Source organism: Orcinus orca, chromosome 7, assembly GCF_937001465.1.
Source record: "Orcinus orca chromosome 7, mOrcOrc1.1, whole genome shotgun sequence".
Lineage (NCBI taxonomy): Eukaryota > Metazoa > Chordata > Mammalia > Artiodactyla > Delphinidae > Orcinus > Orcinus orca.
In genome coordinates this window covers 119,753,674-119,774,701 of record NC_064565.1, presented here as the reverse complement: position 1 = coordinate 119,774,701, position 21,028 = coordinate 119,753,674, and the positions used below count along the sequence as shown (strand labels likewise).

Below are 21,028 nucleotides of genomic sequence, written 5' to 3'. Positions count from 1 at the left end.
GATCCTGCCTGCCCTCCTCCCCTGGTGGGGGGCTGGGTGGGAAGGACGGCTGAGTGGGAGGACACATGTTCACTGATTCAGAGCATCTGCACTGAGGCATCTCTTCAGTTTTTCCTATGTGCCATCTTAGCTGGGGGGACACAATCTCCTTGTCGGGGCCCCACCCCAAACTCGCCAGTCACCTGGAGGAGGGGTTTCAGTCCTGCGTCCGAGACTCAAGAGGGAAGAGAACTGGGGTCTGATCAGTCCTCGAGGCCTTCGGGTGGCCCAGCGCCTGCCCAGGTGCCAAGGGCAGAGTGCTTTAGATGGTACTCCCAGTTTGACCAGCCTTTTGGAGCCACACCCCCCCCACCAGGCCGGTGGGGTTGGAGTCAGAAGACCTTCAAGAGGACCGTGTGTGGGCACCCACACTAGCCTGCCCTAGGGACCCGCAGGCAGGTCTACCAGCCACCTGCACACTCAGGGTAAGTTAACATCAGGGGGCTTCTTGCCCTCCTGGTCCCCTGGACTTGGGTGAGCAGGGATTGGGTCTCATCCCTTCTCTCCTGGGCACCTCCCAGCGGCCAGTTCTGCACACGGAAGCGGTGGAATGGGGCAGTCCTGCAGGTCCAGAGGAGCTGTTACCACTTCTGCCCACCCACCCCCAGCGGGGGCGGTGCCTTCCACCCCACATTTTTTTTTTTTTTTTTGGCACGTGGGCCCCTCACCGCTGTGGCCTCTCCCGCTGTGGAACACAGGCTCCGCATGAGCAGGCCCAGCGGCCATGGCTCACAGGCCCAGCCGCTCCGCAGCATGTGGGATCCTCCTGGACCGGGGCACGAACCCACGTCCCCTGCATCGGCAGGCAGACTCCCAACCACTGCGCCACCAGGGAAGCCCCACCCCACATTTTTGTAAGGAACCAACACAAGCCAGTCTTACGGGAGCAAACAGACCTGTACTATGGTATTAAAGGCAGCCCACCAAGGCATTTGTGAACTGTGCGGGCCACAGGGGTCGTCTCCACTCTCCACCCTGCCCTGTCCTGCAGAGGACAGCGCCTTCAGTGCTGGGGGACGGGGGCACTGCCTGCCGACAAAGGTCCAGGGTGGCTGCAGCGTAGTCCTCCTGTCACCCCACCCCAAACCACTTAGGGGAGAGGAATCTGAAAGCCGGGACTGCTAGAGGCTGGGGCTTCTCCCATAGGAATTTTCATACACCAGCCTTTTGATGATCAAATGCTGGCTGGCTTGGGTGGGCTGATGCAGCTGACACTCCGCCTGCACCCCAGCTCTCCCCTGATGCACGTGGACTAGGTACCCCTATTCAAGTGCGCCGGCACTGGGAGGGGAGTGGGTCCCTGGCCTCACCTGCCAGCAGGTGGACTCGGAGGCAGGAGGGCTTCCAGGAAGCCTGTGGTGGTCAGCTGGGGGCTGTGTAGTCCCTGGGTCAGAGGTCCTAGGGATACCTGGGCCTCTGGTGGCAGCCGAAGCTGGATGGTTCTCAGAATGGAGCTGGTGGGACAAAAGGCTGATGGGACCCACAGATGTCCTTCAGCCTGGCCCGGGCTCTGACATCCTGGCAGCCCTGTCACCCAGGGCCAGGTCAGCAGGTGAGGGGGTGTACCAGCAAGGATGTCATGAGCACACGGGGTAGAAACGTGGGCTCAGGTCCTGGCTCCTGACCTCCTAGCTGGGCAAACGGCTCAGCTCACCTGAGGTTACAGACGGAGCCACCGGAGCCTCACCTGCCACGTGGAGGCAACAGCAGGAACTTGTTTATGGGGTTGATGAAAAGTGACACGAGCTATGGGGGGCTTGTGGCGAGTAAGTGGCAGCTGGCAAGCTTCCAAAGCTGTGTGAAAGTCGGGTGAGCCACGGAGAGCTGCATTTGCGTTATGACGAGGGCTGTGGCTCTTGGACGTGGGGGCTGCTGACTGGTGACATCGCACCGGGCTGGGTGCTGACCTGCAGGGTGTGGTGTATGCTCTGAGCCAGGGACCGTCACAGCTGGAAGCCCAGATGTGCAAGAGGGTTGGGAGGAGGAAGACCCTTTCCCAACCGCCCCAGTGCGTCACTCGCAGAGTGTGAGCGTCCCATCCCCACAGCTTTGGGCTCTGCTGGGTCAGAGGCCTTCATCTGCAGGTAGGATGCTTCCATGTGGGGACACAGCTGGACGGGAGGCTGAGACACCACTTCACCGTCTGGGGCTCCACAAGCCTCAAATCGGGAGTTGCTCTGCTGGGTGAGGTGACTGATCGCACCATGCAGCTTGCAGGATCTTAGTTCCCTGACCAGGGATTGAACCTGGGTCCCAGGAGTGAAGGCACCGACTCCTAACCACTGGACCGCCAGGGAATTCCCTGATCCTGACTTTCAAGGGGCAGCAGGGCTTTGCTGCTGCTCAGGAGGGCCAGGAGGAGTATGCTGGAACTCAGGGCATTCTCCTGATGCCTCCCAGTACTCCTTGGTTGTATTGCAGAGGTCACAGAGGCCAGAGCGCCAGTGCAGGCAGGACCACTCAGGGCTCATCAGACACCCGACTAGGAAAGACCAGGACCTGAGGCATTGGCTGAGGGTCAAGGAAAATGATAAACATCAACTACAGTATTTTATTCATAACCTTGTTATGTACATATTTGTATATTAACCAGGGATTATGTTATCTGTAACTCATATGTGTTACCCAATTTTTCCTTTACTCTTTCCCCACTATCTTATTTAAGGAGTGTTGGTGGTGATTAGTTTTCTAGTATAGTCTTTAGGCTGTAGTGTGTCCAGGCGGGGTGTCTGTGAACCAGAAGAGGAACCAACAGGCTCAGAGACATGGGTGGTCATTGCATTGTTGACATGACCTTGGCTGCAGGATGTTAGGCTGGGACTCATTGCTGTTGCTGAAACTGGGAGGCCAGTAAGGTAGGAGGTGGGTACGGACACTGAGACCCCCAAGGGTGCCCACATTGGGTGGTCTGTCACACAGCCGCGAGCCCTCACTATGTGTCACAGCAGCTACAAGTCTGGAAACTGGGCCCGCACCACCTGAATCGCATGTTGCGTTTTGTGATGGGGCCAGTGTGAGGTTTGGGAAAGCCACTGTGGCTTGAGCAGGTGGCAGGCATGAGGTTCTGCCAGCAGCCCCCCAGAAGCCCCCCACATCAGAGTGGCAGGCAGCCAGGAACAGGGTGGCGGGTCTCCATGACTCCTGTACTTCCCCATCTCCTGACCTTGGCTCCCTGGCCTCCATCTCTCTGTAGTAAATGTGTTTCTGGCTAGAATTCCTCAAGTGGTTTTGACGTTCCTGACCAAGCTCTGTCTAATAAACCTGCTGACGAGGGGCGGTACGGTTCTCAGTTCTCTCCTCGGCGGACACACCCCAGCCCTACCGTCAAGGCGGGACAGAGACCTTCAGGAAGTTGCAGAAAATAAAAAATCCGTGGGACGTGAGGCAGGAGAGGACAGACCACCCCCCAGTCAGTGCACGAACTACCTCTTCCCACCCCGAGGCTGCAGGAAACTCCAAGCGCCCCGCTTTGGGGTTGGGCCGTCCTCAAGGGCTGACCCATTAGGGCTCAGTCGGGCCCGAGGGCTCCCCGGGCAGGCGGGACCACGACTGCAGGGTCTCCTCGTACTTCTGGAGCTGGGACCAGAAGCCCGGGTTGGGCTCGGCCACCGGGCGGGCGCTCTTCACAGTCTGCAAACGAGAGGCTTTGGCTAGACACCGCGCAGCGTCGGCTGCAAGCTCCGCTGGCATTCCCAACGCCCGGAGGCCCCGCCCCAACGAGCGGGCCCTCCTCGAAGCCCCGCCCCCACGGGCGGGCCCCCGCCCCTGCCTAGAGCCTCGCCCCTCCCAGAAGGCCCCGCCTCTTCCCGCCGGAAGCCCCGCCACGAGAAAGTCCCGCCCTACCTGGAAGGCACGCTCCCGCGTGAGGCTGCGATGACGCATGAGATAGGCGGTGCAGACGGCGGCGGAGCGGCTGCGGCCGTTCTTGCAGTAGACGAGGCAGGCACCACCGGCGCGTACCGCGGCCTCCATGGCGGCACAGGTAGGCTCCAGGTGCGCCAGCAGGTCCTCAGCTGGGTCGTCGAATACGGGCACGCGCAGCTCGGTCACGCCGGGCGCGCGGGGGCCGGGCTGCTGGCGCGAAACGTTGACGCATAGGGTGACGCCCGCGCGCTCCAGCAGCTCCGGGGCGGCCGCGGCCTTCGCGCTCCCGAGGAAGAGCGAGGGGGCGACGCGCACGAACGGCGGCGGGGTGGCCTTGGTGGCCCCGCGGCGTCCGGCTTGCTCCGCGTCCATGACCGGCTCTCGGGCCCCCAGCACGGGTGTCTATTTTGGGCCGTCGGGAGGCCGGCCGGGCGCCCCCGGGTCCTAGAGGCCCCCGGGGTGGGCCCTGTAGTGGTTGTGCACGAGCGGGCACGCCCGCAAAGCCCTGGCCGCCTCCTCATTGGGCAGGTCTAAACGGGAGAGGCCTCCTCTGATTGGCTGAGGCTGGGGGTTGCGGCCGTTGGCTGGCCTGGTGGCCATCGGAAGAGTCTGATTGGCCGCAGTGAGGTGGGCGGGTTCGGATTGCTGTGAGGAATGGGCCTCCCCTCGCTGGATACCAGAGCCCCGCAGGTTGCAAGCCGGGAGATCTGAGAGTAGCTGGTGCCTGTCCCTGCGAACGTGGAGGTTTCCAGCTGGGCGGGGCTCGGGGAGGTGCGCTTCTCAAGCTGTGGCTGGTGTGCAGAGGAGCAGGCGACCCTGTCATCTGGGCACTGACCAGTATCCGCCACATCGTTTTGTAGGTAGGCCCCTTAATAACTGATTCTCTTATAACCGCATCGCCAGGTGAGGTGCCCTTTAGTATAGCTTTATGTACATTCCTTTTTGTTATTTGTTTGCTAATAAATCACTGTAATTTCTGCATTTTATTTTCCCTTTTATTGTAAAACATGGTTCATATAAAATAAAGCTACTTATTGTTAGCTTTTCATCATTTTTTCACAGACCAATATTTTTGTTTTTATTTTTCTCAATTATGTTTTTTTTGCATTACTACTGTAACTTTAAAGAATTAATACCATTTAATTACACAGTTGCCGTGTAAGAAGCCCTCTTCACTAGATTTTTCTGAGGTCCAGTGTCTTTCAGGGGCTGGTTTCAGTGAAAAGTTAACTGTCTTCCAGTCCCGCATGCATCTAGTTATTGCCATTTCAATTCTATGCTAATAATATGAAAACATTTTTTCTGCTTCACCTGCATCATTTACTTAAGATTTGCAATCCGTTCTATCAGAAATTATTCTCCAGTACACCCATGCCCCCCCCACACACAGAGTACTCAATAAACCTGACAAAATGAACCTATACAGTCTCTCTGGGTGACCTTGATTCTCTCCATTCTAGCCAAAGCCACCAAGCATTGGTAACTGTCAGATCTTTTTTGCTACCTGGGGTTCTCCCTTGAGCTAAAGATTCAAACGTTGGTGTGTAACCAGGTCTTCACTGGTCTTCACAGGTCCAGACATCACCTACGTAGAGGCCTTCTCGGCATCCATTTCCTTCTTCTGTGGCCTAAGGAAGGATTCTGACTTTCCTGGGATGGGATTCCCATTTTTCCCAGAGTTCACGGGAGCCATCCAAGTAGGTGGAGATTCCCTGTCCCCCAGCTCCAGAATCGGGCTTCTGATTACGTCCAGTCAGTGACGCCTATACCCCCATGACTGCTTCGGGAAAGGGCTTGGGCTGCCATGTGAACCAGAGAGGAGAGAGGGGCTTGGAAACCTCTGTCCTCTCCTTATGAGCACAGAGGGAAGCCAGCCTTGGTTGAAAGCACAGCTGAAGAAACGGTCCTCGAAGATATTGCTGGGCCACTGGATCAAACCAAACCTGAAGAGCCTCCAGCTTCTGGACTGTTTGGTTTCCTGAGCCATCCAATCACCCTTTACTGTTGGATATTTGAGGTGGATTTTCTGTTCCAAGGCCTCTTAACTGATAACCTCACACTCCTTCACCCCATTGAGTTAATGAATCGGTAACGAGTCATCCTGCGTATCTCAGATCCATTCTGTCCACCTTGATGCTGTGTTTGCTTTGGGCCACCCTCTTCTGGGCTTGGCACCAGCCTCCTGAGGGGAGCCTCCCAGCTTTCCTCACTGGAGCCGGAATCCGCTTTTGAAAGCAGTGCTTTTCTGAATGTCGGTCCTGGCTCAGCAAGTTGTGATCCGTTAGTGGGTTGTGAAATCAGTTTTGTGGGTTATGACCTATATTTTATTTTTAGTAAAATGGTATAGAAAAGAACAGACTACATGAGAATATTAGAGTGCGTGCATGTAGCAGAGTGAGTTTTTCCTCATAATTTTTTGAGTTAGTTTGTACTGGCTCATGATATGAAATGGGGGTATTACAATGGGTCCCAGGCAAAAAGTCTTGAAACCTCTCAGAGCACACATCTGACTGCACCGCCCTCCTGTTTAAAAATGTCTTGCTGCTTCTGTTTTTAACCTGGCGTTCAGGGCTCCTCCTGCTTTGTCCTGTCCATCATCCTTTCTCTCTGTTCCCTTGTCACCTACAAATTGGCACTGACCATCTACCTCTACAAGGATTAAATTGTGAGCCAATGCAGCTGCTGATCTTCAACACCTCCTGACAGGAATTCAGGGCAGAGATCAGGAATGTGGCGCTCCGTACTCTAGGAAAAACTGGCAGAACAGTTCTTCAGATGGTTAGATATTTTCAGGAGAAGATTTTATGAGCCCACTTTTTGATTCTCCTCTTATGTAGAAAGGCACTAAAATCCCTCATGGTGACGTCTGCTCCTCGTGACGAGCAGAAACCTGCAAAAAATACGTGCTTGACTGCATGTCCTCCCCCTTCACCAGAGTCACGTCTGTACTGACCTCCCCGCTACCTGTTCAGAGCAGTTTCTCCGAGCTATCTGACATGCTGCCTCCTCGGGTATTGTCCTCATTTTGCCCCCCAAGAAACTTAACTCGTAATTCTCAGGTTGTGCTTTTTCTTTTTTCAGTCGACACCACCTGCCCACCACACCATGGCCCAGTGGTTTTCAAAGCGTGGTGGGAACTTGGTAGCAATGCACATTCTCAGGAGTCCACCTACTCAGGACCTGCTGAAGCGGAAACCCTGGGAGTGAGACACAGGAAGCTGTGTGTTGCCATGCCCTCCGTGTGATTCTGATAAAAGATAAAAACCTAACCATCATTTAGTTGATCTAAAAAGTAAGCAAGGTTTTTACCCACTTCCTTAAACATTGTATTTTGACCTACTGCCTGTCATGTATATCCACTTACTTTCCTCTGATGAGTCATGATCACACATATACATCTGCTCACTTTTTCCTGTGGGTCAGCTGAGGCGATACTCAGTGGCCCTCGCTGCCGGGCCATGACTTCTAGTTTCCCTTGCTTTCCTTCATGTGAACTTAAAAGCACTTGAGAAGCAATCAGCCAGTAGAGTCCTTTTGGAATTTTTTAAAATATTCTTTTACTCACAAATCTTTTACAGTGTCTCACATGTATCTAATTTGATCGCAGTTTTGGGGTTTTTTTTTTTGCGGTACGCGGGCCTCTCACTGTTGCGGCCTCTCCCATTGCGGAGCACAGGCTCCGGACGCGCAGGCCCAGCAGCCATGGCTCACGGGCCCAGCCACTCCGCAGCACGCGGGATCCTCCCGGACCGGGGCACGAACCCGCGTCCCCTGCATCGGCAGGTGGACTCTCAACCATTGCGCCACCAGGGAAGCCCTGATTACAATTTTTAAGTGGCTTTTGTTGACTTCAACTGAATTTTAATAGAAATGCCACTCTTCTTCTCCATGCACAAGTCAGCAGCCATATTTCACTAAATTTCATAACTATAATCGCAGGTTCAGATTTGCTAACACCATCACCGGTCATTTGAACAGCTAACTTGCTGAAAGCCAGTCATCCTAAAGGTCCGTTTGCTGAACTACTAATTTGCTGATTTTTGCCAAGTTTATTCACCAAAAACTTTAAAAACTAATAGTCGTGAATATTGTCGATGAATATTAATATATTTTTTATGAAAACATTCTCTTGGAATATATTGTTCAGCATCATTGTAGGACTTGTATCAATTTGTGGAAATAGGGCTTTTTAATCTTTGTATGCCTGGTTTTTAAAAATACCAGTGCATATATTCTTAAGAACATAAGCAGAATTTCAGCATTTCATATTGCATTTTTTTCCAGTTTATAGAATTTTCCAGAACACCTTTTTTGGGCCACATGTTAGTATTTAGAATTGTTTTGCCAGCCTCAGGAAGTTGTCAGATTTGCTGAAACAAATAGTTGTAGCTGCTGTTAAGTCAGTCTTTTATTCTGGGTGATGTGTGAGTTTCCTAGAGTCAACGTAACAAAGCATTACAACAAAGCCATAGGCTGAAAACAATGGAAGTGTATTCTGCCCTCTGTGTGTGTGTCTCCAAATCTCCCTCTCCTTGTAAGGACACTAGTTATTTGGTTTGGGGCACACCCGAAGCCAGTCTGACCTCTTCACTTGATCGCATCTGTAAAGACACTTTCTGTATAAGGTCATTCCCAGGGGTTAGGACTTCAACTTATCTTTTTTTGGGGGGGGCGGGGTGGGCACTGCTCAACTCAGCAGGTGGGATGGTTTAACAGGCAGTTTTAGTTGACTGCTTTTCTTTCTCTTCACAAACAAATTTTAAAGACAGCACGGTTTGTCTCTGCTTAGCTTCGCAAGCTGCAGTTGGAGCAAAGCAAAGACGGGACCTGAGGGGAAAGGATAAGAGGTAGAGAGGGGACCTAGGAACCAAGGTGGTACTGGGGGGCTGAGAGGGGAGCAAGGGAGAAGAAAGAGGTGAATTGGGAGACAGATCGCAGGGTGGAGGAAGTGCCCCTGGAACCCTGGGATCCTGGCACAGCTGCCGCCTTCCCACCACTCCAGCTCGTGGGGGAGGGCCTGGTCGTCAGGTGTTCTTGTCCCTTTCCCCTGTTCCAAGGGGCGGTCTGTGTCGAGAACCCCAATCCCTGTGCCTCCAGAGAGCCCCTCGTCGCTCGCTCTCCAGGCAGCCACAACTGCTGCGGTGGCAGAAAGGCCTCATGCTCTTTCCCACCCTTGTGTTTTTGCACGTACTAGTCCAGTTCCCTGAAATGCGCTCTCTTCTGTTGAGAGAGCTCCTACTCATCCTCTGAAACCCCACTTAGGACTCTTCTCCCATAAAGGTTTCCCCAGTGACCCCTCGGTCCAGACAGCTAGCCCTTCTCTCCCAGTGACCCTCGGCACCTCCCTCGTCTTTTTCCCCAACCAAGCCATGAGCTCCTGCTCTGTGCCTTCCACAAACACTAACTGAACGGAAACGACCGGCTTTGGAGTCAGGCAGGGCTTGATCAAGTATTGGCCCTACCGTGTGCTAGCACGTGACCGTGGACAAGTTAATTTACTCCCTTGTGCCTCAGTGTCCTCAGGTCTCACGTGGGGCCTCTGCGCTCTTCCTGGGGGGCGTTGGGAGCTTTTAGTGCTATCTCCCCCGGGGAGGCTGACCTGCCGTCCTCTGCTTGACCACGAGATGGGTGTCCGAGGTGGAGACCGCCGGCCCAGGCTCAGCAAGCCGGTGTGAGCGTCTCCGCGGGGCACCGGGCGCCCCGGTGGGATAGCTATGCAATCAGCTTCGGGGGTTGCTGGTTGAGATAAGATGGTGTGTGGATCTCGGTACCCAGTGGCCCTAGGACCTTCAGCCAGCGTTGGTCTCCCCTCCCCCTGCTCTTCATCTTCCTAGATTCATCCCGGAGGCCCCAGAGGGGGAAGAGGAGGAGCCCGAGGGTCCCCTTAGGGAGCAGGACCTGAAGGAGGCCTGCATCGAGCTCGCCCAGGGTGTGCAGGAGTGGCAGGACGGCTGCGTCTACCGAGGAGAGTTCAGCAGGACATGAAGCTGGGATGCGGCGCATTCTCTCGGCCCACGGGCGAGGCAAGTCGTTCCTGGTGCTCTCCCCTCTCCGGCCCCAGTTCAGCCAGCCACGGCCTGTCCCTCTCCTTCGGAGAGGCACGTGCTGTGAGCTCATAGATCCACCGATGGGAAGGATGCTAGGCAAATGTCCTTCCTATTTGAGAAACACCCAGAGAGACTTCTGAGATCACGTCCGAGGTTCGCCTGGGTGTCCACAGGCTGCAGCTCGGGAAACTGTGACTTCAGAAGATAAATTCTTATTCTAGGCAAATATTTTAAAATTGTGAATTACTGTCGTGAGTTGTATATTTGTATTGATGAAATTGCCTTGTATTTAAGCTCAAACAGAAAAAGTGGATCTTCCTAAAAGTGAAAGTGCACTTTTGCGCCCCTGCAGCAGGCGGTGTCAGGACCTCAGTGGGGACTCTGAGGGGCCCGTGGCAGGAGCTGTTGGCGCCACCTGGCGTCCCCACGAGGGTGGAGCAGCCGTGCGTCTGGCGAACCTGGGGGTATGCTGTGGCCTGGGGGCTTAGTGCGCCTCCCCCAGGGGGAAGCTGGCTTCTGAAGGCTTCCCAACAATGTGCTGCAGGTGCGCTGGTGGAGGATTCTGCCCTGCTTGCAGGGTTGTGTGACTCAGTGGAGACTTAAGTGCATCTTTTGCTTGCAGATAATAAAAACCGTCTGGAGGCACTGTAGGGGTGTGTGCGTTTGGGGGGTTGGAAAAGCATCAGAGGGCAGGACACCTGGCACTGAAGCTCTTCTGGGAAGCAGGCGCTGGCTGGCACAACCTCCTAGGGGCTGTGTAGGGTTCCGGCTCTGCCCCTCTCTCTTCCAGGCTTGGTTCTGCCTGTGGGGCCCCGGTTCACCTGGTTTTGGCGCCCAAGGCTGGGGGACCTCGCCCAGCCCCTCACCTCCTGCACTTAGTCTCCCGAGTCCAGGGGAGAGCGGGGCAGGGAGGCGAGCGGGGGTCTTGGGATGGAACCTGGGGAGCGGTGGGGGCAGGGAGGGGACAGCAGGAGCAGCGGCAGGCAGAGGCGGAGCTTCTGGGCCCCCAGCCCAGTCCCCCTGGAGTGCGCCCCCAGCACGGAGGAGCCTCCAGACCTCACGTGAGGACAGAGGCCGCGACCCGAGCCCGTGCTGAGCTTCTGCCAAAGAATGCACGGCATCGTGACCCCGATGACCAAGCGCTGATTTTTGTTCAGCATCTGTTTCTTTAGTCCTTGGCTACTTCCTCTTTTACCCAACACTGTGGTGTCCAGTGGTCAGACAGCCTGTGTTCCCAGCCGTGGTAGGTTGGGGCCCACTGACCGGCCCTCCTGGCCCCGGGTCCTCGCCGTGCAGGGGGACCACAGCAGGTGGAGCCTCGGCTTTGTCACTGCCTGGGGGGACGTCTGGGTCCACTGAGCAGGTGCTCCTGCAGCCACGGCGGCTCCTGAACCAAAGAGGCCAGGAGGACGAGAGGGCGTGCAGGCCGAGAGCAGCGGCTTTAAACGTGTCAGCTGTCTTTGAGGAACGGGCCCAAGCGCATCAGTCCGGCTGGTCAGATGAGGCTCCGGCACCGTGTGGAGGAAGGATGGAGAGGTTCCTCCAAAGCTGCACCCTCCTGGGAGTGGACAGAAACCCTCTCTCCTGCAGGCGAACCGACGAGCCCCCGGGGGGGTGGATTCTCCTCACAGTTCTACACAAATGGTCTGCAACGTGGGACTTCTTTTCAGTTGGATAGACTCTGATAGGCCCCCCCAAATCATACAAATGGAATGAAGGTGGGCATCAGATGGGCTGTCCCCCGCCCAGCGCCTCACTGCTCATTGTGTCCCTGCACTGGCCAGGAGTAGTAACTGGCAGGACCAGGTCCCCCCACATGGGACTGGAAAGGACCCTTGTAGGCTGCTGTAACTGCAAAGTCCACCTTCAGGGCTCACGCAGCCTCAGGCTTGGCTGGGTCCAGGGGTTCCAGCGACTCTGTCAGGCCCTCTCTCTCCCATCTCCATGTGGGCAGCCAAGTTTGACCTTCTGCCATGAGGCAGAAGAGGGTGGTGTCGGTGTCACACCTTCCTGCAAGAGAGAAAGGGCCCTAGTGGACACTGGTGAGACTCGGGGATGCGTCCCGTGGCCAAACGCAAGTCAAGGCTGGAGGCGGGGGTGGGAGCCCTTCGCTTGGCCAGGCCTGGCCACGTGTGCTGGGGCTGGTGTCAGTCCTCCGTCAACCTGTGGGGACTCGTCTCCGTCACCAGAGGAAGAGAAGGGGCGCTAAGCAGGCCGCAGTCACCGTCCCTCAGGCGCAGGGTGGCCTGTGAGCACGGCCGCCGGCCGCCTGAGAGCCCAGCCGCCTGCTTCTGGTGGGGAAGGCGGCTGTCTGACTCGCGTGAGAGTCAAGTCTAGTGACTGAAAAGTGCTCGGAATGGACATGGCGCTCTGATTTCCTCCTGGGGCCCCAGTAGAGGGGCACCTGCACCACACTCCCCCCCCCCGCCCGGGGCTCTGGACCCGAGCACAGACGGCCCACGTCCATGGCCTCAGGAGCGAGCAGTCTTAAGTTAGGGCCACGCCAGCGACCCCGGGGCTAGCGGCCCCCCACTCTCTGGGCCAGCCTGCTAACGTGGACCTGAGCGGGGGCGACGGGGTGAGAGCAGAGCCCGGCGTGGGGCTCCCGAGTGGAGACAGCTCCCGCCCAAACCCAGGCAGTGCCGACACCTCCCCAGACTCCCCCGCCTGAGCCGGGCAGGAGGGAGCGTGGCCATCGGGGGGCCGAGCGCCTGGCACCCGCTATGCGTGATTCGGGTGACCCCTGGCACTTGAGGGGGGCCTGGTGGCCCGGCCCCCTGTGAGCCCAGTGCAGCCCCGCAGCCCCTGTTCACTGTGGCCCAGGCCTGGAGGCTCAGCTGGGAGGGCGTTCTGGAAGGTTCTGGGGCGGTGCAGGGCGGCTCCTCCAACAGAGCCGCTGCGGAGCTCTCTGTTCACAGTCCTACCACGGGCAGTTCTGCCGGGACCACCGCCACGGCCTGGGCACGTACGTGTGGCCGGATGGCTCCAGCTTCACGGGCACGCTTTACCTCAGCGCCTGAGAGGGCTACGGCACCACGTACCTGAAGACGAGGCTCTTCCAGGTGAGGGGATGGCCCTGGTGTTCAGGCCACCGGACAGCAGCACAGGTGCTCCTGGGGAAGATTGTTTGTTTGACGAGAAGTAGCTTTCTTGGTCTTAGTGAGTATAATAGTATCGTCACAAGGCACAGTCGTAAGATGCGTGAAAAGAAAATGAAAACAACAGGAAAAAAAAATGAAAGCTGGTCGCTGTTCTGCTCCCCGGAGCAGGGACGGGCTAGCAGCACGTCGTGTATCCTTAGGTTAAACAGTAGACTCACCGAAGATATTTACCTCTTTACACATAAACTGGCTCAGTCTACACTTACTGTTTTGAGACTTGCCCTTTTTCCTGGAGAAGATTCCTGGTTTTGCAAATAGAGATACCTCCCCCGCCCCCATCTTACTCATTCCAGGAAAAGCCCCGCTTCAGCACACAGAGCTGGAAGCTCTGACAGCATAGAGCTGTGTGACAACCACCACAGTCAAGGTGCGGAACAGTCCCAGCAGCCCCGGAACGTCACCCGTGTGCCCTTGGAGCAGCTCTGTCCTCCCACCCCCAGCACCCAGCCGTTGCGTTTTTGCCTATAATTTTGCCAGGTCATAAGACTGTCATGTGTCTTCTTCTGCGTTTATGGTTTTAGCTCTTACCTGTAGGTCTGTGTTTGAGTTAATTTTTGTGTTTTTGTGTGAAGTAAGGCTCCCTCCTCCTCCTCCACGTGTGGACGTCCAAGTGTTCCAACTCCATCTGCTGAAAAGACTCACTTCTCCACCGCCTAGCCTTTGCGTCTTTGTGAAAAATCACATCTGGAAACTATAAAGCATCAGTGAATGTAAGGGATGATTATTGTTCATGGCTGGCTTTTTTTTCTTTTTTTCTGAGTTGTAAGAAAACTTAGCAATTGCCTGCTCCTCGGATTTTGAACCTGGGAACCTTGGATTGGAGGTGTATGTTCCCAGACTCCCTGAAATCGTGTGCAAAAATTAGTGGGAATGGGCATTTTAGGGGAAGGAGGATCCATCGCCAGCAAGTTTTCAGAGGGGGCTGTGACCCAGGAGAGTTAAGAACCACAATTCCTTTGCCACGAGGAGGAAACTGAGGCCTAAATGTCATTTGGGACCCGTCGCAGCCAATTTGAAATCTCTGTTGAATCCCTGGGATATGTGAGCTGTTCTCTGCATATTCAGGGTAACGACACTCCACTGTTTGGCTTCTATTCTGAGTCTTTTCACCATGGGTCGCCTGAGGGGTGGTTGACGCATATGGTACGGTGGCCCCCAATATAAAGGAGCTGAAAGAAGGAGTGGATGTGTTCTCTAGGATCACGAAGCCTGTTTAATCTTTGGGCCAACAGCTTATGTTCTGGTGCCTGACTACCTTCCTGACTGTCTCACTGACCATTTTCCACGACCACCGTTGCCATCGTTCCTCCTGTTTTGTATTCTTAGTTTGTGTGGTTGGCAGTGAGCAGGCTTAGTTTTAAATGGTGCTGCCAAGTCCAGCTAATTAATGGTGCAGGTGGGTTTTAGCAAGCTGGCTGACTGGGCAAACTGAGCCAGGCATGGAATTCCTGAAGATGTTTGGGGGTTCGTCTTTATTAATCGAAGGTTAACATTCTCTGACAACTTTTGTTAGAACTTCTGCTGAACCTCAAGATCAGTAGGTTGCAAGTGTTTCAAACCTTCACTTTTTCCCGGCCTGCTTTGTGTATTCGCTTTGCTTGCAAGTGTGTTTACTCAGATGGCCAAAAGGCCCGTCCGTGCTTCTTTGTTCATTGTCAGCTGCTTTTATCAAATTCCAGGCCATTATCCAGCAAACACTAGAGAAATTTGAACACTTGGATTTCAAACATTTTTTTCAGTTTGTGGAGTGGTGCTACCAGTGGTACCGTTCTAAGCAAGCAGGCACAAAGCCACGTAAGTGTTTTGTCTGTTTAGGTATTAGCCGGTTCTGCTCTTTCATACAAACATCTGGAAAAAATCCATTGACTGTTCTCTTTACCTAGAGGGCGGAGACAAAGGATTTCGGTTCCAGAGAAGTGACTGTTTTGGAGAAAAATGTGTTGGTCTTTTAGCTCTTTTGTAATTAAATCTGGATGTACCTCAGAAGAATCTTAAGACTGTGTTGATAAGATGCTTTCCTCAGGAGAAAGGAGGAAAAAAGCAACTGGAACTCAAAGCTTGAAGTTCTGTGACAACACATGAGCTGTCCAGGATAGGAGGTTGACAGGGTTTCACTACAGCGCTCTGCTCTTGCTGGAACAGATGTCCTTCAGTGTAGTCACGGCGTGGACTCCAGACTTCCAGATTTTCAAGAACTGGATCAGGGACCTGGAAGAGATTATCAAAGTGTGACGGGAACTTGGGAGCTGGATTTTTTTATATTTGAATTTGGGGACTGTTGTCCTTGCTCTGAGAAAAGAGACAATGACAGCGAGCACTGCCGCCAGCGCTGTTACTGGGAATTCGGAGACCTGAGTTTTCGCCAGACGCTCAGTGCAGACTCTGGCGATGCTCCGCCCAAAGTGAACTCCGCCTGCAGATGTGGCCCCTGGACTTTCGCCCATGGTGATTCTGCCACCTTACTACTGAAGAAGGCGTCATTCCAGTGGACCACGTGACCCAGGAGGCATCCAGCGAAGCATCAGGATGTGGCCTTCACCTCCACTCCCGTGCTGTTCTACCCGGATTCAGCACAGCCCTTTGTAGGGAAGTCAACTCCTCAAGCCAAATAGCTGAAGCTATTTTATCAACAAAGGCTCCATTTCTTCCATGAGTGTGCGTTTTGTTTCTTCAGTTAAAGCCTTCAGAGACACATAATACATTTGGACCAGGGGATATTTAGTTGTCAGCACTGTCTGAAGAATGGCAACGTCTTTTTGAGAACCACATCGGACCATGCCCCACTATCTTAAAAGACTGAAATTCAGGAAATATCTAACCTGCACCCCATTCTTTTTCCGCGTCAGATCTGTAGTAGCCTGCTGAATGAGTAAGCAGATGTTCTGACCCACTGGGATTAAAACAAGGGCACAGTGAACTCCCAGCATCTTCTTTGCGATTACTCAGGAACCAGAACTTTTCACACAAATGGAAGAAATTCTACCAAGGAATCCGTTTACCTAACAGCATCTCACAAAGCTCCAATCAGATTCCAGAAAACGCCTCTTGATACATCCAGCACTTTGTGAACAACTTATTTTTGTTGTTAAACCAATTAGATCGTGGGTTTTCCAAAGTCTTTGTGGCCATGAAGCCCTTCGAGTGAAAACTTTATGGAAGCCCAGAGTAAAAGTGAAGCTGCTCTGGAGGAAGCAGAAGTGGGGGCCTACAACCTGCCACAAGCATCTTACTTTACCACCATGGTGACATCTAAGGAGACTTCTTTACAGCAACTAGAATTCTTCAGAACACAGTTTGAAGACCACTGCCCTAGACAACAGTATGTTCGACCTGAATGGCATTCTGTCCTGTACCTGTACCCAGCACCGTCCATGTTCAGTTGATGCTGAACATTCTTAGGAATAGTTACCGTGGGCAAACTCAGAAAAGTGCAGGAAGATGGGCATACCTTTGCCCCCCAGAGTAGTCATACGGGCTGAAGAGGTGGCATCAAATGGACCTAGAGTAATAGCCCTCTACCCACAGATGGACTGCCAGTGACTCCTGGATCTGATACAGCCGGAGGGCACCCCATCCGCACCCCACCCTGACCCCCCACCCGCACCCCACCCTGACACCCCACCCGCACCCCACCCTGACCCCCCACCCTGGCACCCCACCCTGACACCCCACCCGCACCCCACCCTGACACCCCACCCTGGCACCCCACCCTGACACCCCACCCGCACCCCACCCTGACACCCCACCCTGGCACCCCACCCTGACACCCCACCCTGACACCCCACCCTGACACCCCACCCGCACCCCACCCTGACACCCCACCCTGACACCCCACCCTGGCACCCCACCCTGACACCCCACCCGCACCCCACCCTGACCCCCCACCCTGACCCCCCACCCTGACCCCCCACCCGCACCCCACCCTGACCCCCCACCCTGACCCCCCACCCTGACCCCCCACCCTGGCACCCCACCCTGACCCCCCACCCTGACCCCCCACCCTGACACCCCACCCTGACACCCCACCCGCACCCCACCCTGACACCCCACCCTGACACCCCACCCTGGCACCCCACCCTGACACCCCACCCTGACACCCCACCCGCACCCCACCCTGACACCCCGCCCTGACCCCCCACCCTGACACCCCACCCTGACACCCCACCCTGGCACCCCACCCTGACACCCCACCCGCACCCCACCCTGACACCCCACCCTGACACCCCACCCGCACCCCACCCTGACACCCCACCCTGACACCCCACCCTGGCACCCCACCCTGACACCCCACCCGCACCCCACCCTGACCCCCCACCCTGACCCCCCACCCTGACACCCCACCCTGACACCCCACCCGCACCCCACCCTGACACCCCACCCTGGCACCACACCCTGACCCCCCACCCTGACCCCCCACCCTGACCCCCCACCCGCACCCCACCCTGACCCCCCACCCTGACCCCCCACCCTGACCCCCCACCCTGACACCCCACCCGCACCCCACCCTGACACCCCACCCTGACACCCCACCCTGGCACCCCACCCTGACCCCCCACCCTGACCCCCCACCCTGACACCCCACCCTGACACCCCACCCGCACCCCACCCTGACCCCCCACCCTGACACCCCACCCTGGCACCCCCCACCCTGACCCCCCACCCTGACACCCCACCCTGGCACCCCCCACCCTGACACCCCACCCTGACACCCCACCCTGGCACCCCCCACCCTGACCCCCCACCCTGACACCCCACCCGCACCCCACCCTGACCCCCCACCCTGGCACCCCACCCTGACACCCCACCCTGACCCCCCACCCTGACCCCCCACCCTGACACCCCACCCTGGCACCCCCCACCCTGACACCCCACCCTGACCCCCCACCCTGACCCCCCACCCTGGCACCCCACCCTGACACCCCACCCGCACCCCACCCTGACACCCCACCCTGACACCCCACCCTGACACCCCACCCGCACCCCACCCTGACACCCCACCCTGACACCCCACCCTGGCACCCCACCCTGACACCCCACCCGCACCCCACCCTGACCCCCCACCCTGACCCCCCACCCTGACACCCCACCCGCACCCCACCCTGACACCCCACCCTGGCACCCCACCCTGACCCCCCACCCTGACCCCCCACCCTGACCCCCCACCCGCACCCCACCCTGACCCCCCACCCTGACCCCCCACCCTGACCCCCCACCCTGACACCCCACCCTGGCACCCCACCCTGACCCCCCACCCTGACACCCCACCCTGACACCCCACCCGCACCCCACCCTGACCCCCCACCCTGACCCCCCACCCTGACCCCCCACCCTGGCACCCCCCACCCTGACCCCCCACCCTGACCCCCCACCCTGACCCCCCACCCTGGCACCCCCCACCCTGACCCCCCACCCTGACACCCCACCCTGACCCCCCACCCTGGCACCCCCCACCCTGACCCCCCACCCTGGCACCCCACCCTGGCACCCCCCACCCTGACCCCCCACCCTGACCCCCCACCCTGACCCCCCACCCTGGCACCCCCCACCCTGACCCCCCACCCTGACACCCCACCCTGGCACCCCACCCGCACCCCACCCTGACCCCCCACCCTGACCCCCCACCCTGACACCCCACCCTGGCACCCCCCACCCTGACCCCCCACCCTGACACCCCACCCTGGCACCCCCCACCCTGACCCCCCACCCTGACACCCCACCCTGGCACCCCCCACCCTGACCCCCCACCCTGACCCCCCACCCTGACCCCCACCCTGACCCCCCACCCGCACCCCAGCTTCTTTCACAGCCACCAGAGGCTCCAGTGGCGCTTGAGACACATGACCTTGAAGTCTTGCTCCTCCTTGGGTACGTGAATCACCAGGTACTGGAGCTGGCGTTGATGCTGATGTCTCATTGAAGCCATATTAGACCAACTGCACATTGGACCTCCCGTCCTCAGCCATGGTACTCTACTTCGTGTGCAAGGGCTAACCATAAACTATGAAAGCAGAATTCAAAGACTGGCAACATTACCTGAAAGGGTACCAGGTCATTATTCATCTTCTCAAACGATGTCACTATCACTCCACCAGTGGCAGTTACACTTCTTGGTTTTTATTCAGTTTAACTGCTGTTTCCAGGGTGAATGAGCTAATAACGGTTGAAAAATCGCTAAAACATTTCCTCCATCACTGGCATATCTGCCTATTCTCCAAAATTATGAATACTCAGCTCTACCTACATGTAATACCTGAGCCACAAGAGACAATCTCTGAACATCCTTTCTCGTGTGTGTGATTTAAAATGTGGCCATTTCGAACATTTTCTTCCAGCCAATGAGAGATTTTAAGATGGATCTTTTGATGTCTGGTACCATTAACTGTTGGTGTTAATGATGTTTGGAGGTAGGCCTTTTGACCAGGCCGTGGTAGCTTACTTGGTGGGCATCTCACATTGCGTATCATCTGCCTTTTTGCTGGAAATGTAGACTGACTTGAAATCTACAAAGCCTGCAGCTAAACATTTTATCAGTACTCACGAGCTTCCTGCTGGTGCTTCCTAATGTCACAAGACCGCAGTCCCCTGTCCTTGTGGATGTTTTCATGGAATTTCATCTGTCTCAGTGCTGTGAATCAGAGTGGCTGACTTCATTCCTTGCCATGAAATACTCTCAGGCATGAAGACAACTTACCTGTTCAGAAGGGATCTGACTCACGAACTCCCAGACCAGATCACGCAGACTTCGATTTGTGCCACGGGAAAAGCCACGCTGCTTTACTTCAGCGTCGACTTGAGGACCAGCTGTCCTCAGCTGCTTCAATGAATGCACTGGTTAAATGTCGGAAATGCTTCTTTACATCTTTGTCTCTTATCTTCTAGGCTAATTGTGATTCTATGACTCTGTATAAATCAGTCTATAAATCACCAAACAAGGCCTAAGTCTGGTTACTCTGTACTGCTCACCCTCAACAAATAAAATCTGATGACTAGCCTGCTTGTATATACAACTGTTATTTGTAATGAAGAAGTTATCTACAAGCTCAGTTCTTCTACTGCCTTCAAAATGTCAGCTCGATTTTCTTTTTCTCCTATACTTGACCGATAGAGACCTTGATCTACACTGGCAGTCATTCCCTGTAATCCTGTCAAAATGAGGGACGAAAGGTAAAGATGATCGTCTGTTCAAGAGTGTGAAGTACACTGTGTATAAGAATTGATGGTGGAAAAAGCGTAAACTTCCAACCTAGTATCTTACTGTCTCCACGCCTCAGATCTCATCTTTCAGCAGTACCATTCAACCAGTCTGAGGCCTTCACTTGTTGATGAGATGATTCTCAGAGTTGGGCTGAGTTACAGAAGATGGAGACTTGATTACCAAAGAAAGTAGGGCCAACCTTTCTCTCCCAACCCTATCGCTCCCAGATATAGAATGGGCTTCTAAACAGAGCCGCAAGTCTGGATTAAGGAGATAGCCTTCTCCTGCGCTGAAGGTTCTTGGGCAGATGAGCAGGAAAATGAAAGTTGCTGTACCTGACTGGCCCTTTAAGATCCAGTTAATCCATAAACCCTGTGGACTAACCCTGGAGTACTCAGGGTTGAAACTAATGTACAGAGCTCTGATATTAAACTGCCTGTTCTAGCTCATGGGCTGCCTATTGACATGGCTGGCCCTGCTGAAAGTACCTTACCTACTTGCCTGTTTACCTGACTCAGCCCTTGCCTGCTTTTTTGACATGGCTGCAATCAGACTGGCTGTCTTGAGAAGACTACAGCTGATCTCGGTCTTTCTTATACCCGGTTCCACCAAGGGGTTCTGAACAGAAGCAGTCCGCACCTCACCCACCAGGACTTAATGTTCACAACACGAAGGACTGTGCTGTACACTCCTTGACCAGCAGCTTTTTTTTTTTTTTTTTT

At 55.5% G+C, this 21,028-nt stretch overlaps 1 protein-coding gene and 1 long non-coding RNA gene across 4 annotated transcripts; one reads left to right on the top strand and one right to left on the bottom strand.

Annotated features, from left to right (window-relative positions):
* Nucleotides 1–2,576: 2,576 nt before the first annotated feature.
* Nucleotides 2,577–4,417, bottom strand: DUSP28 (dual specificity phosphatase 28). Its single transcript, XM_004262904.4, has 2 exons — nucleotides 3,883–4,417; nucleotides 2,577–3,669 (listed from the first exon to the last, which is right to left on the bottom strand). Exons 1-2 carry the CDS (start codon nucleotides 4,273–4,275, stop codon nucleotides 3,541–3,543), a joined length of 522 nt encoding a protein of 173 aa, XP_004262952.1. The 5' UTR covers nucleotides 4,276–4,417; the 3' UTR covers nucleotides 2,577–3,540.
* Nucleotides 3,882–16,696, top strand: LOC117200596 (uncharacterized). 3 transcript variants are annotated; one of them, XR_004482203.2, is made up of 5 exons: nucleotides 3,882–4,021; nucleotides 5,476–5,920; nucleotides 6,985–7,195; nucleotides 9,738–14,905; nucleotides 14,995–16,696. It is a non-coding gene; the product is annotated as an uncharacterized LOC117200596 (long non-coding RNA). The 3 variants fall into 3 exon arrangements; XR_004482204.2 differs by lacking the exon at nucleotides 14,995–16,696 and having other exon boundaries at nucleotides 3,923–4,032; nucleotides 9,738–13,866; XR_004482200.2 differs by lacking the exons at nucleotides 3,882–4,021; nucleotides 14,995–16,696 and adding an exon at nucleotides 4,438–4,763 and having other exon boundaries at nucleotides 9,738–13,866.
* The last annotated feature ends 4,332 nt before the right edge of the window (nucleotides 16,697–21,028 follow it).